At 43.7% G+C, this 15,990-nt stretch overlaps 2 protein-coding genes across 45 annotated transcripts in view; one reads left to right on the top strand and one right to left on the bottom strand.

Moving 5' to 3' along the window:
• fndc7rs1 (fibronectin type III domain containing 7, related sequence 1) overlaps positions 1–9,155 on the top strand; it is a 41,720-nt gene extending 32,565 nt beyond the window's left edge. For all 5 annotated transcript variants that reach the window (XM_048989113.1, XM_048989114.1, XM_048989115.1 and 2 more), the window contains 12 exons: positions 170–430; positions 528–788; positions 965–1,225; positions 1,308–1,568; positions 1,653–1,907; positions 2,026–2,286; positions 4,578–4,838; positions 5,626–5,886; positions 6,031–6,321; positions 6,589–6,825; positions 8,337–8,402; positions 8,545–9,155. In XM_048989113.1, the coding sequence (XP_048845070.1) occupies positions 170–430; positions 528–788; positions 965–1,225; positions 1,308–1,568; positions 1,653–1,907; positions 2,026–2,286; positions 4,578–4,838; positions 5,626–5,886; positions 6,031–6,321; positions 6,589–6,825; positions 8,337–8,402; positions 8,545–8,819 (2,951 nt within the window). In that variant the 3' untranslated portion in view covers positions 8,820–9,155. The remainder of the gene's footprint in view (positions 1–169; positions 431–527; positions 789–964; positions 1,226–1,307; positions 1,569–1,652; positions 1,908–2,025; positions 2,287–4,577; positions 4,839–5,625; positions 5,887–6,030; positions 6,322–6,588; positions 6,826–8,336; positions 8,403–8,544) is intronic.
• Positions 9,156–11,310: 2,155 nt separating this feature from the next.
• prpf38b (pre-mRNA processing factor 38B) lies at positions 11,311–15,972 on the bottom strand. Of its 40 annotated transcripts, none has more exons than XM_048989167.1 (8): positions 15,470–15,972; positions 14,703–14,771; positions 14,381–14,532; positions 14,179–14,239; positions 12,881–13,110; positions 12,049–12,765; positions 11,899–11,928; positions 11,311–11,808 (listed from the first exon to the last, which is right to left on the bottom strand). In XM_048989167.1, the coding sequence occupies exons 1-8, from the start codon at positions 15,695–15,697 to the stop codon at positions 11,640–11,642; spliced, it is 1,656 nt and encodes a 551-aa protein (XP_048845124.1). In that variant the 5' UTR covers positions 15,698–15,972; the 3' UTR covers positions 11,311–11,639. The 40 variants fall into 40 exon arrangements, with proteins under 40 accessions (XP_048845124.1, XP_048845099.1, XP_048845106.1 ...); XM_048989142.1 differs by having other exon boundaries at positions 11,311–11,868; positions 11,989–12,765; positions 15,470–15,971; XM_048989149.1 differs by having other exon boundaries at positions 11,311–11,838; positions 11,989–12,765; positions 15,470–15,971.
• Positions 15,973–15,990: the final 18 nt, after the last annotated feature.

Below are 15,990 nucleotides of genomic sequence, written 5' to 3'. Positions count from 1 at the left end.
CTGCTTAAGCAGGCCCAGCAGAACCTCTGTCATCCAGCAAAGTCCGCTTTTACTTACTTTATTGAATGAATGTTCATTTTGATAGACTGCAATCTAGAAATGGGAACACGCACTTCCTCGTGTGAGTTTTGAAATGCCGTGACTGAGTATTGATATGGTATGTCCACAGTGCCCTGTGCGCCCACTAATGTGACTGCAGTGCGAAACTGCCAGCAGAGCTCGGTCATGGTGAGCTGGGCAGCCAGCCAAGGAGCCAGAAATTATACTGTCACTGCCTTGAGCAACAGCGGACACAGTGTGGGCTCCCTCTCTAACAACACAACCTGCAACATTACCGGCCTGCGCTGCAGTCAGATCTACGCCGTGGGAGTGATGGCTGTGGGTGACAGCTGCAGCAGCCTTTCAAGCCAGACAGTCACAGTAGCAACAGGTAAGAGTGAGGGCCCAGTACAATAGGGCGTGGCTAGGGGAACGAGGGGGATTGTGGGAAAACAGTCCTAGCGTGACCATATACTCTTCCCCCACAGCACCATGTTCTCCTACTAACTTGGGAGGTTCGATTGACTGCTTATCCAACACAGCCTTGATCACGTGGAATATAAGCACAAATAGTTTGATGTATAATGTGCAAGCAGTGGGGAGGGCTGGAGACAGAGTGAGCAGCAATAACACTGCCCCTAGCTGCCAACTAAGCGGCCTCCTCTGTGGTCAGAATTACAACTTCACTGTATCAGCCAGTGACACCAGCTGTCAAAGTCCAAACAGCATACCATTCACCCTGAAAACTGGTAAGGTGATCTGAGTCTCCTTTATCCTGATGCTGCCATGAGTGTGAGATGTGCTACAACACAGTGAACTTTCATTTAGTAGAAATCTCTGAAGAAGCTAGTAGCTAGTATGTAGACATCCCGTTGTTCATTTCTTTAGTATACTATAATATCATCATCTGCCTTCTTCATCGTAGGTCCATGTACCCCCTCCAACATCCAAAACCGTCTTGACTGTGGCAGCAATAACCTAACAGTAAGCTGGGACCCAAACCCAGATCCCCTGAACTACAGCGTGAGCATCAGATCGGCAGATGGCACTGTGCAATTCTGCAGCAGCTGGAATACCAATTGCACCATCGGCAGTTTGACCTGCGGCCTGAATTACACCTTCAATGTCACAGCCTCCAGTAATAACTGCCGCAGCCCTCCAAGCATGACACAAACCATACGCACTGGTGAGTTCATTCACTACTAAGGTATGCCCTACCACTTTTGCATTGGAGTCCTGATGTGAGCAGTCACACTTTTCTCCCGTAGTGCTATGTGTTCCTCAGCTTGTCCAAGGGAACGCGGATTGTGCATCGAATGCACTGCTGGTGTCCTGGAACAGCACACGTGGTGCAAGGACCTATGCTGCCAACATTCTGGGCCCCAATGGCTACTCCAATTCATGTACCACAGCCAACCTCTCCTGCTCCTTCAGCCAGCTGCAGTGTTCTCAGCAGTATAACATCAGTGTACTCGCCCTGGACAGCCAATGCAACAGCACCAGCAGTCCTCCCATTTCTGTGTCTACAGGTAAGCCTCTGTCAAGCTCTTCCCAGAGGGCACTCCCAGTCTTGACTTATGGAACAGAACTGACTACCTCCTCACTCTCTCTAGTTCCCTGCAGCCCAGTGAACGTCGCTACCAACCTATCCTGCAATACCAGTACAGCAATGGTATCCTGGGATGCCAGCCAGGGGGCCCGTCATTATACAGTGTTAGCCACAGCCAGCAGGTCATTCCAGTGTTTCACCAGCAGCACTACCTGTCAGCTGAATGGTCTGCAGTGTGGACAGACCTATAACATAACTGTGCTAGCTGATGACGGTAACTGCAACAGCACTCTGCGGACAAGTGCTACCATGACAACAGGTAGGGTTACGAGGACATAAGGTTCTAGGCTTTTAGGGGGAAAATATTAGGTGTGTAATGGCTTTTATAATAACTATTGCTTAAGCATGGTAGTTAATGGTGTATTTGTGTCTTCTAGCTCCATGCCCACCTGTGATTGCGAATAGTACTATGAATTGCACCAACAATGTGGCCTCACTGTCATGGGCGATGGGGAATGGTGTGGTTGACGTTGTCATCCAGGCCTCATCATCCCAGGGGTATCAGACTTGGTGCAGATCGAGAAGCAGCACTTGTAGCCTTGTGGACCTTCGATGTGGCCAAAACTATACTGTGCAAGCCACTGCGACTGGGGTGCGCTGCGTCAGTCTTCCCAGCCCTGCCTTTTACATAGTTACAGGTAGGCTTCCACATAGAAGCACTTTGGGTAGTTAATGTGGAGGTCCCCAACCTTATTGTATCCACAGAACCAGTTTACGTTGTGCAAAAAATTCATAGATCAGTAAAACACCGGGGGCTGCTTTGAAAATATATTGAAAATGTATTGTGATGACTGGCCGAACGAGGCATCGCGGCAACAACGGCAAATGACGAAGAGGCTTATTTAGGGAAGAACAATGCCCTTTTATTGTAGTCCTTAACAGGACTATAACATTCACCCAATGAGCACCGCACCCAAATACAACAGCGGAAACACAAGGTGGTCAGATGCTGAACTGTAAGGTACACATAGGTGGGAGATTTCAGCTAAGGACATGCGAGGATCGGACAGGGTATGCATAAGACATGGTCAAACATACACACCACATTCAGGAAACTTAACCATAACTACTACAACAAGAACAATACAAGGGCTATTTACAATGACATACAAGGGGCTATAAACATGTGTTCGTGATGCAGGCTGGGACGCGCAGATCTCACCAGTACTTCACTATTGTTTATTTTTGAAAATTAACCAGTCCCTTCACAAACCCCCCGGCATTCCTTGGCTTGGTGAAATACTGGCCACAGTTGGGAACTCCTAGTTAATGTATCAGAAATTTTCCTGAAGGATTTTAGGCTTTTTACCTAAGGGTTCAATGGGACAGATGCATAAGGTATACAGACGCTCCTCTACGTATGAGCGGGTTATGTTCAGAACGGCCATTCGGAACTTGAAATGTTAGTAAGTTGTTATTCAACATCATTTTAAGGGTATATATGCATGATCAAAGAACTAGGATGATGGGAGTACGCACGCTACGCTGTTGCGTGGCGGGAGTAGTGGCCAGAAGGCAAGATAGGCAGAACTGGCGTGTAGAAAAAAAAAAATGAAGTTGCGGACAGGAAACGGGAGCTCTTCGTTCGTATGTCTGAAAGTTCGTAAGTTGAAAGTTCGCAAGTAGAGGAGCATCTATATATGTACAGTAGGGCTGGGCGATATATCGGGTTTTTATGATATACTAATATATTTCCATACAAGATATATGAAAAGACAATATCGTTTACATCGATATAGTTTGTTGCTTTAAAATTATATTCATAGCGCCGCTGCTTCGCCTATTTATCCTCACCTGGTCTGTCTCCTATAAAACTGCGCCCTGCCCCGCCCCTCTCCAAACACAACCCACCCCTCCTGCATGCAGCGACAGCCATAGACACGAGGCAAGCTAGCGAAGAGGAGCTAAGGTAGTCTGAGCAACATTTAAGTGGATGATTAGTTATCCGGCTAAGCAAAAAATCCCACTTAGTGAAATACCCCCCTGGTTGGTAAAATAATATATGCCGGAGTTCTAACATTTCATCCTATGTCCTACCTTTGGGTACTGCGCATGCGCAAAATGAAATCAGGCCCCTTTTTTCGTGCTTGAAGAACCGCCCATGGATCTATCCTACCTTGCATTGGAGTTATGGCTTATTTCTGCGTTTTCAGTATTCATACATTTTTTATTTTTTATTAAATACATTGATCACACTTTACTGTCAGCATCACGCTGATTTACTATGCTGTATGTCGAAATACCTGACGTTTTAACATTTAATCTCATAAGGTATTTCAGACTCGCAATGCCTGCTCACATTACATTAGTTCGTGTTTTTTAGACAAGTTACGTATATATTTTTTGGATTATCCGCCTTCAGTTTCAGCCCATAAAAATGACAATAACATTTTCGGTAAGGTAGCACCGATCGACAGATATATCTGTCGAAATGCAATAAGGTAGGACAAATCGACATTTTTGAGCTATTTTTTCATGTACATGTACAGCTGTCTATAAATAAAAGTGCCCGTGTGACACTGAGGACATTTTGCTCTGACTTGGTACTGTCTATTTGTCATGACTTTGTGGGAAAACAATATTGAGATATATATCGTGTATCATGGTTCAGCTAAAAATATCGCGATATGATTATCGGTCCATATCACCCAGCCCTAATGTACAGACATTAAGCAGTTCACCATGTTCACACAGTTATAGTGATCTCCAGTTTGGAGGAAGTCCCTGAGAGCCTCCTAGTTCAGTTTCTTTAGGATTCGTCAAGGATTTGTCAGGTATCAGGCATAGTTAATCTGGGAGCCAGTCCTATGTGGTAGCTTTCAGGTGGTCAGAGCAGTTGCACATGACACAAATGCAAATGTCGTGATAGTTACTCAATGTTCCAAATGAGACCACAGACCTTCCTGCTTCATGTTTCCTTTTCCCGCAGCACCATGCGCACCTCAGAATGTTACAGGTAACCTAGACTGCATGAGTAACTCTGCTTGGGTTACATGGGGCCAAGCATCTGGGGCACAGACCTATGTGGTGACAGCACTGGGCAGTAGCGGAGATAATGGCACTTGTTCCACCTCCAACACCAACTGCACTGTGCCAAGCCTGCGCTGTGGTGCACTCTACACTTTTTATGTCACTGGATCTAACTTACAGTGTCGAAGCCCAGCTAGCAGCACCTTCAACATCCAGACAGGTATTGTATTGTATTGTATTATTTATTTAGCAGATGCTATTACCCACAGCAAAGTACTTTTTTGAGAGATCAGGGTTGGTCCTTGAAAGGTGAGGGTGGACTTGTTATTGTACTTTGGATCTTGCTGCATAATTCAGTTGTGCTTGACCTTCAGATTTTCTGGTAGAGAGCAAGTCACCCAGGCCCCAACACAGCACAGCATACCAGCCCATCGTACCACCACCATCATGTTTGACTATTGATATGATTTTCTTATTGTGGAATACTGTGTTAGCTTTATACTAGATGTGACAGGACCCATGTCTTCCAAAAAGTTCCACTTTTGACTCATCAGTCCACAAAGTATTACTTCGAAAGGCTTCATCAAGGGAATGATCATGGTATTTTTTGGCGAAAGCCAGTGGTGGTTTTCACCTTGCAACTCACCCAAGAATTCCATTCTTGTCCGGTCTCTTTCTAATGGTGGAAACATGAATATTAACTTTATTTGGGGCAAGCAAAGCCTACAGTTCCATGGATGGTAGTATGACTTCCAGGATGAGTCATTGGTGTATTCTTGGAGGAATTTTCGTAGACCAACCATTCCTGGAAATATTCACCTCAGTAGCAATTTATATCAATTTTGTGTGATGATCTGAAACAATTAGATGTGACAAGTACGCAACAAGCAGAAGAAATCAGGACGCAGGAACATTTTTTTTGGTGCTGTGTGCTTTGCATTTCTCTACATAAATCACAATAACACATTTCCACAAGAAACAAGCAAAACTTTCTGTTCTGTTTTCAGCTCCATGCCAGCCAACACGCATCTCAGCGGACCTCAGCTGTGCCAACAGCACAGCGTATGTCACCTGGGCCCCAGTAACAGCCGCAGTGCAATACCTGGCATGCGCACAGAGCACAGGCAGCAACCAGCTCTGCTGTCAAACAACGAACACCTTCTGCACTGTGGTGGGGCTACAGTGTGGGTCGACATACAACTTCTCAGTGCAGGCCTCCAATCAAGTATGCAGGTCTTCATTCAGCCAGCCATATACCAAGGGGGCAGGTAGCTATTATACCCACACTCATACCCATTCCAAATAGTACCTTTAATAACCAGTTGTAGAAGTCGAAGTCAGATAAATAAAGAGACAGGTCTGTAAAACAAAACAAAGCCATGCCTCCAATTAAAATACTCTCTCCTTCACAGTCCCTTGCCCCCCCAGTGCAGTGGGGACACGGCTGTACCCCATGCAGAATGGGATACAGGTGCTCAAGGTCTCCTGGGGTGTAACTGTCTGCCGTGGGGTGGAGTACCTGGCTGAGACCAGCAGTAGCAACCAGGACAACGAAGACACACACTTCGTGATGAGCTCATATTGGACAGATGGCACAGTATTTGAGTTCCCCATGCTCTGCAACTCCCGTTACACAGTGACAGTGCAGAGCAGGAACTTGGCAGGACCCAGTACCCTCTCAACGGCGGTCAACGGGAAAACAGGTACTGGGACAAAATGTGCCAATTATGAGTAAATGTAGAGAGACGGATTAGACAAAACTAGCAAAGGGTTCACACAAAACTGGGAGCTGCTGCACTTTGTAACAGAAATACCCAAAAACACATTTTGGAGTATGCTGGAAATTTACAAACTTGTCTCAGGACAACATAGTATATATCTAAAATGTCTTCAAAATATCTTTCAATTGTGATTATAAGGTCAAATAATTTAGGTGCAATTAAGTTTACAGTTTTATGGTGTTCTTTCAGCCCCCTGTGCCCCAATGGGATGCACATACAGCATCAACAATGGATCAGCCATACTCTCCTGGAATGCATCAGTATTGGCCACAGAGTACGCTGTGTATGAGCTAAAAGGTGCAGAGCTGATGTTGCTGTGTCGCACAGTTCAGCTGCAGTGCAACGTGACAGGTGCCAATCGTAGTGCGATTAGGGTGATGGCCATCAATGACGCTGGTCAGAGCAATCCCAGTACGAACATCCAAGGTAAGAAGGATAATACAGATTAAAAGGCAAAAAAAAAATAAACTCGATTTAAGATATGTTTTTAAAATACTAACAACTTTGATCACCACCCCAACCCCCATCATAAATCTCACCATTTCATTTTCAGCATCATTCCCTGATGTGCACATGGATTAAAGCAAAAAAGGCTGTGTTGTCCATTATCCCCTAAGCCCCTAGTTGAATTACATTTACATAATTGTAACAATAATTCAAAGCTAAGGCAAGACTTTACTATTGTCAATAAATGACAATGGCTATAAATGATGAAACATCAAGTTTTCAGTGCAAATTTATTTAAACAACAATGCTTTAGTAATACACAACAGTGGATAAGAATAAAGCCATTGCTTCCATAGACTATTTTTATGGCAAACTACACAAAAGCACGCCTGCCATTTTCATCTTTTTGCACCATGAACTAAATGGTTTGCCATTATCACCCATCTCATTTAGCCAAGCCCCTCTCCACTTATTCTTCACTGTTTTGTAGATGTCCCAAACATCTGTGGCTTCCTTTAACAGAAGTGTGTCCATGCTGACGAAACCGAAAGCAAACTGACGCGCGCGAGTGATGCAAATCGAAGGACCTAGGTCCTGTAAAATATACCTTTAGGGACTATTTATATAGCCTATACATTTACAAATAGCCTAAACTCATTTGAAAAATCCCAAGATCCCGACCCAAAATATAGGAAATTTAGAGCAGCTTCACATTGCCATTCCTCTGCTAACAGCAAGAAAACGGACTCCAAAATTGCTGTTTTATTTATTTATTTTTAACGGAGCATAAGCTCTTGCAGCACTTGCGACACCGGAGCCACTGTCCTGATTCTTGAGCTTCGGAGTTTTGGCTTCTTTATCTACTTAAGCAATGGGTTTTCTCCACTGTTTTCCGACCTTTTTTAGCTACTGTTAGCGAATGAGACACTTCATGACACACCACTGACTTCCAAACATAAATACGTTCTATTCCGATCTTTTTCGAAAATGTAAAATATACTGCTACTAGGCTATTATTATTATTATTAATTATTATTATTATTGGACACGCCAGGCAACACAAAGCCCGTGCCATTCACCCTTTTGCAGATCTCGTCTTTATTTTGGGACATCAAAAGCCTTTGAGACTCATGTGGCACTAAATGCTGGGGAATTATTTTCTCCTTACTATGAAGTTTTGCATCTTAAACAAGCGTCGGGAACTAGCTTGCAGCCGTCAATGTTTAAACGAACTGCCGAAACTATAATGTTTATTTTTAGGAAGAGTAATTAAATCGTAATTAAACTAAAGAAAAAGACAGCCTTTCCAGAACTTTGTCTGCCGAAGCTTGCTTAGCCACCCCCACCCCCCCCAATTTTTTTTCCTTCAGGTCTGTATAAATCTCATTGTTAACCTTTAGTGCACTCAGTTGACGGAAATCCATCACAGCGACGGAAAACTTTAATCCATGTGTGCAGATTTCATCTAACTCAGATTTCTGTTCCTACAGATATAACACGGTATCGTACTCGAAGAGAGCTGAAAAGGACAAATCCTTTTTATGAAGAGGAGACGGGTAACAGCAAACGCCTATTCTATGTTTAATAAGAACATGCATTGAAAAGAAATGTAATTCATTTATACAGAAAAAAATCATAATGAATGCAATGAACTGTACTTCCAACTCATTCCTAAAAACTGTTTTTTTTCCCCGTCAGATTTATCCATTCCAGTGCTGAAGATTGGAAATGTCACTAGCAATTCCCTGTATGCAGAATGGAATTCTGTAGAGGGCGCTACTAGCTACAGCCTTGTGGTCAGACAGCAGTCCAGTGAACAGCCTTTTGTAGAGCTGTCTGTATGTGGTTTTAACTCTACAGTGACAGACCTGAAGCCTGCCACCACATACTGCGTCTCTGTGTCTGCCAAAACATCAACAAGCACAAGCCCCTATTCTACCCCAATCTGTGTAAAAACTGGAGTTCAGATCTAAGGGTTTCTTTCAGCATACCAGACCAGTCAACATGGGGACAAATAAAAAATGTCAACTGTAAAGAGCAGCTTTCATAGCATTAGATAAAAGCACCTAATGCAAGCAAGTCTTAGGAAATAACTTTTCTTGAAAATCATGTAGAAAATCATGTTTGAAAACGAAACCATCTTTGACACTTTGATTTAAACGTGGTGAAATGTGATGAAGAACAATTGCAAATTTAAAATAAATCAAACCAATAAACTTCCAAAATTACAAAAATAAACACTATATAAAATGTATTCTTACTTCCATTGTTTAAATTAGGTTTAAATTACATATTTAGGTGAAGTGCAACTTGGTCATGTTTCATTTCTTGTTTCATTATATTCATTCATCTTTACCCCTTGGTGAAAGTACAGTCTCAAACTGCCATGTGTGACTCAGAGACTAAAGAGATCAGATTTTTTTAAAAAGGTAGAGATAATGACTCAGCTGCTGGGTGTCAGACACACTATTGTTTTTCACTGCCCTTGATGATCTTTCCCAGTTTCATGTTTCAATAGCAGTTGAAATGTTTAAGTTGTGTTTTGAACTAAATTATGGTATATACAAAAATAGTGTTGTACCACAAGTTTAAGGTAAATAATCTGATCTGTATGGACATAAAAAAAAATTGGAAATAACTGGTTAACCAGAAAACGTGCTTTAAGGATTCAACATTTTAGGTTTACGATTAAATATTATCTCGTATATCCATCCATCCATCATCTAACCATTGATCAAGTATAATTAAGAGCTCGGGGGGATGTTTATGCGACAGAACCTGGCACACTTGAAACAAGTATAGTTTTAGGTTAGTGGTTCTAAAACCTGTTCCTGTGGGTTGGTTACTGGTATATTTCAACGTTTCTACTAATTATTACCTGCACCCTTATTATTACCATACCCTAATTTTTGGGAGGCTAAAGCAGTGGTAGCAAACACCGTGTTCTGTTAGAACCGTGGCCAAGAGCTGTGTATCGTCCCCCGGCCTGTTAGGCGATAGTACACACAACAAGGATTTGGTGCATGATTTAAAACATCTGAATTCTTCTTAATACCTCAGCAAAGAAAAATTGCTGTTTATTGTGTTTGAGTAAGAACGAAAAAGAAGAATATTTGGCCCTTTGAACATCCCCCGATGGCCATTTTCCCCACAAAATAACGGTTTCAATAATTCATAAAAAATAAAGTTTCCAAATGGATAAATTATATGCCTTACCTCAGTATGTCGTACGACCAGTGAATGACCGCCGTTTCCGCTTCATATTTGAGATTGAAAGGCATTTGTCGACGGAGATGTTTGAGAGAAGATGGTCAAAGAACAAAGTGACCTACCGGAAGTTTCGCGCGCCGTTTTTGAGCTGCGGCACAAATGGGCATTTCTCTTATTTTCCCCAAGTTTCCGTAAATCGTGGAAATAATACTTAAAAAATTGCGAGGTGAAAACCTGACCTCTTTTTTCGTTTAGCACCGAGGAAGTAAAACCTAATGGCTCATTTATATTTCGGGGCGGATTTCGAATAGGACCTTTAGAATTTTAATCAACTTTTCGGCTTATTTATTTTCGGTTTTAACCATTTCCTAATTTATCCTGAAATACTGAGCTGTAGCGCCACATTTGCCAGGTCGAGCATCTATCTCGTTGATAACCAAGCGAAGACAAATCGAAGAACCGGTGCGAAACACGTAAAAATATCAAAAACTGGGGGGAAAGAAGTTGAACAATCCACAGAAATTTTTAGATTATCATAAACAGGGTGATGCATTTTCTTTGCAAAAAACGACAGCGGGGCATTACCCGAAGAGAGCCTCAAAACAACGGAAATACGCAAACAAGGTATTCTGACAGTTCCATGGCTGGAAGTCGAACGATACACGAAGCAAAGCAAAATCCCGGTAATTTCTGTGATTTTACTCAAAGTATTACTGCATCGGACACACGTGTCAACTTTGGTCAGCTGGCTGGAGTGAGATTTTCAATTCGACACAAGTCTGCACACACATGCACACGTGTTTAAAAAGGGAGAACTCAAAACTACTCTAATGGGATGCTGAGACCATACATTCCTGAACGACAGGCCACGTATAATCAATCAGTGCAATTATAGGTGTATGACATGAAGGATGAAACCCACAGAGCACAACTCCAAATCCTGATTCCTGTGAATGAACCCCCAGCCCTTAACAAGCGAGACAACAGCACTCAACTGAGCCTCACTATTCTTGCTCTGGAAATCCCAAATAAAACTGAATCAGTTCAACTAGGCAATTAGACAATCTGTATATATGTAGATTGTCTGTCTAGGACCGGAGAACTGACATGAAATGAGGAGCTTGAATTGCCGAACTTAGCTGATTATGCTTAGCTTGTAGGTCATCTCATCCAACAATGGAGCAGCACCGCTAAGCCAGTCCAAGCCCAGGATTACCGCATTGAAAACACAACATAGTAACTAGCAATGCCCCCTTTCTTAAAAGACTTTTATTATATATAAAAAATGGCAAAGCAATCAACCAAACACAGCACAACATCGGTCAACTTAGCGTCTTGTACATTTCAACATGTTGTGGGGTCTTCCAGAGTTTTAAAACATTCTCAGATGTTTATTTACAAAATTTTCCATAGCTTTTTAGAAAAGAAAATAGAATTAATGAAAAAAGGCTCATCTCTACTGTGAGAATTCTACTTAAGCAACCAAGGACTGGATGGGGAGCGTCAGTGTATATCCGTGCAAGATTTTTTTTTTCCTGAAACAAATGACATACTACATGAGCAAATTAAACCAGATGGATAAATTAAGTGGATTTTTCTCTGCTATCCTGCTTCCCATCAACCTGTTCTGCACTCGGACTTCTATTCTGATGCTTGCTGTCACTCGTGTCGCTTAGTTCTCGGCGGTGAGTGCGTTCCTTGCTCCGGCTACGCTTGTGAGACCTCTCCCTGCTCCGGCTGCTCTTGTGAGACCTCTCTCTGCTCTGGCTGCTCTTGTGAGACCTCTCTCTGCTCTGGCTGCTCTTGTGAGACCTCTCTCTGCTCTGGCTGCTCTTGTGAGACCTCTCCCTGCTCCGGCTGCTCTTGTGAGACCTCTCCCTGCTCCGGCTGCTCTTGTGAGACCTCTCCCTGCTCTGGCTGCCCTTGTTAGACCTCTCCCTGCTCTGGCTGCCCTTGTTAGACCTCTCCCTGCTCTGGCTGCCCTTGTTAGACCTCTCCCTGCTCTGGCTGCCCTTGTTAGACCTCTCCCTGCTCTGGCTGCCCTTGTTAGATCGCTCCCTGCTACGGCTACGTTTGTGAGACTGCTCCCTGCTACGGCTGCCCTTGTTAGACCGTTCTCTGCTCTGGCTACGCTCTCTTTTCTTGGCCTTGTCCTCGCTGTCTATTCTACCCCTGCTCTGGCTACGTTTGCGGGACCTTTCACCCTTGCCCTTTTTTTCCCTACTCTTACTCCGGCTTGGCTTCCTCACTGTACGTTCCTCCCTGTGCCTCTCATCATGCTTCTTGTCTTCTGGCTCTCCTTTGGACCGTCTCTCTTTTGATCTCTCCCTCTCGCTGGCCCTGTCCTTCCTCCTGGCTCGGTCGTTCTCCACCTCCCGCTCTCGATCTTTACGGTCAATCTTCCGATCGCGGCTGCCACTACGGCTTCGCTTGCGGTCTTTGCTCCGGCTCCGCCGCCGATCTAAGGGCCGGTCGATGCTTCGGGAGCGCCGTCGGTCCTTGTCCACCCTCTCCCTCCGGTCACGGTCTTGATCTCTCTCTGGACGGTCCCGGTCCTTGTCCTTGTCCTTGCCTTCCCTTTCCTTCCTTTGTCGGTCTCGCTCCCTCTCCAGTTCACGGTCGAAGCTGGCGCCACGCCTGTCACGGTGACGGCTCTGACTCCGTGATCTATTAGGTGACCTCCGAGGACTCGGAGTCCTCCTGGGACTCCTACAATCAATTCAAAATGGAACAGTACCTGAAATCCTCTCCCCAACATACTTGTGCAAAACAGGAAATCTGACACAGATCTCTATGTGGAAAGCAAGACGGAATAGGGGCGCACCTGGAGCGCCGCCGCTCAGCCTGCCACGTCGTTTCCTGTGCAGTGTCCTGGTGGCCATCATTCTCAGGAGCTTTCCTGGGTCGACTCTTCATCTGCTGGTCGATCGCCTTCTGAACAGGCACAGGGATGCGTGGGAAAAGGGTGGAGAACCATTCTAGCTTGGTGAGGAAGGAACGTAGCATTTCGCCGATCGTCATGACACAACCTCCCCCGGCTTTCACGTCCAGCTCCTGCAAAACACAGCACCAGGCTTGTCACGAGAAATTCAATTACCCATGTTACACTTTCTCCTCTCCAAACAATAAACAGACTTCAAATCCACTCCCAAAACTACCTTCCATGATCTCATCCGGTAAAACAAGAATCTAACTTGTGATGACCAAGTACCAAATATTCACCTCTGTTTTCATCAAGCTTAATATTGATCAAAATAATTTTATGCATACGAATTTTAGAGAGATGGCTGATGTACAAAAGAATTACACAAATAATAATTGGTTCCCACTATATTACACTGCAGGCTCCACAGAAACAGAACATGGTTATTGGACAATAGCAAACCAACTGCCTTTGTGTGAAGTTATGATCACTTTGAAAAGCAATCCCCAAACACCTGTTTAAAAAAATAAAAAAATATAAAATGTCAATATCGCAAAATGTCCGCTAGGACACTTGCGGGTTCGGGGCATGTTAGTAAGCTATTGTAAGGAGTAAACCTACAGTGCAAGCAAACGCGACCATGACGTTGTGCACCAGCTACCAAGAAACCATAGCTATATGGTAAAACAGTTGCTTGCACTCACACACACAAACCAACTGTGCTGAGATACAATATCCAATTCACCTGCAGCACAAGGGAGATCTAAAGAAGAAAACACTGAGATTAGCCAATTGGAAGGTGGAAAATGTGCAACATCAAAAAGAAAATGAATGAGCCTCAATGTGCATTTCTGAATGACTCAGCATAAGTCGAATCTCACTGAATCAAGTTTAGCTTACAGTGCGTAGTATTTATGGAAAAAATGATATCCTCATAACAATGTCTATAAGAATATCATGCCTTTTTGTACTGTGTAGCTATATTTTTGCTTCATTTACACTTACCCTGACAAGGCCGCAAGAGAGGATCAATTTAAATATTTCAGTTCCAGACGAATGAAGGGACAATTAAGCCAAATGAAGTCAAAGGTGAAAATCAGCCATATGCATCACAAACCAGGGTACTGGAAGTAGACTACAAGCATGAATTATGTTTTACAAAAAATCAAGAAAAAGAAGAATTACCCTTGCTGACATACCTCCTCATCATCAAGGAACGGGTCAAACCAATCCACAAGGTCTGTGGGAGGCTGTGTGTATCTGTTACATGATTTCAGAGACAAACCATGTTAGATACCCAATACGTCCATTATATTTGAATATATAACACATAACAGTGTGAAATTACAGTATTCATAAAAACAGTTTAATTTATGAAGTTAAATGAAAGTCGATGCACACCTTATATACATGAAGCCTAGGGCTCTGATGTAGGGAGAGTCGGTATGTGTGATGAGTCCCATCACCTGCTTACGAGTCAACTTTAGCGTGAACAGTTTGTACAGCAGGCAGAAGGCAGTGGAGACTATGCCACCAGTTCCAACACCACGGACCTTTAGCAAAAAGAAAGAATTCAAATTCCAAACAACAACACCGGGCAGAATTAGAGAATAAATTAAAAAAAAACATACCGACACAAAACGACAGCTTTACCATGATGGAATGGAAGACGACAAATGGAAGAATGCGTGCAGGACGATGAAAAGCACGTACTTCTACTTACCCCTCCACACATTCCAGTCTGGCCCGCCGTTTTCCTGCTACCTTTCTCCCACGGCTCGGCATGAGTCACCTGCAAGTCACGCATGCAAAACACGCACTTAACGGTGACACAGATCACCCAAGCACTCGATTTTGATCCGCACAAAGGACAATACGATGATCTAACCTTCAATATAGATCACATATATATATAACACAAAACACGCCCCCGGCACAACTTGGTCAACTTACGTCGTTACGTTAAGACAAGTTGTTAGGGCCCAGCTAAAGCAACCCTCATCTTTAAATGACATTCGGCATTCAGTCCGTAGAAAAGCAACGAACACTGGTTAACCATTAAATAGTCTGTATGGTTGCCCATTTGGGTATCAGAATGGCGTAATACATCGTCCGGGTTGTACTACGCAAACGAGTTCAGGACACTAGGCCACCAAACCAGTAAATATCTTGATAAATGGTTATGCAACGAATGCTTTCAAATTTGTCCCAGGTAACTTGCAACCTTGTCTGACAAAATACGGACTATCAACCAGGCTATTTAAAAAATAACGGCGTGTACGGATACAGCACATAAATCTGCTGACATTTAGCCAGCCACCGATATAGCCGAGCACGGCCATTTCGGCGTTAGCCGCTTAGTTAGCATGCTAGCCGGTCGTGACTTGAAACAGCCGAAAATCACAGTAATCGTTACCCAATGCGCCACGAAGATAACCAAGTGAATATTTCATAATAAATTAAAACAAGGTTAGCCGGCTACCCACCTACCTTGAAGTAGATCTCGTCCACAACCTCGTGGTACGTTTTCAGCTCATAGAGCTGGACCTTGAAATACGGCGACGACAGTATGTTGGTCAGAATCATCGGATTCAGGTTCATCGTCTTCTCGTTGCCCCAGAGAGGCAACACATTGCCGTGCTTCCCCGAGCCGACGGGCTTGGCCACGACCTGCTGCTGCTGCTGCTGCTGCTGATTCCCGGTAACCGCGTTGGCCATGTTGAAACGGCCCAGCTGGGTTTCAATAAGGTAACCTAGCTAGCTCACAATTTCCCGCAGTTTTACTCCATTAAAAATTCACAAATACCACACTGTCTGTAAGTCGTTTTAGTTAATAAACACGAAAACCGATACGTAGAATTTATAAATTCCAGAAGCGTCGGGTGGAAATTACTACAAATCACCACCCGTTCTGTACAGTCAGGGGCTTTTTTTCCCCCCACAACGACAGAAAACAAGATGGCTAACTGTGCTGCCGGGAAAAAAAGCGGAAAAGACGATTAGCGTCGTGC

This window comes from Brienomyrus brachyistius, chromosome 21 (assembly GCF_023856365.1).
Source record: "Brienomyrus brachyistius isolate T26 chromosome 21, BBRACH_0.4, whole genome shotgun sequence".
Taxonomy (NCBI): domain Eukaryota; kingdom Metazoa; phylum Chordata; class Actinopteri; order Osteoglossiformes; family Mormyridae; genus Brienomyrus; species Brienomyrus brachyistius.
This window is presented reverse-complemented; position numbering and strand designations above follow the sequence as displayed.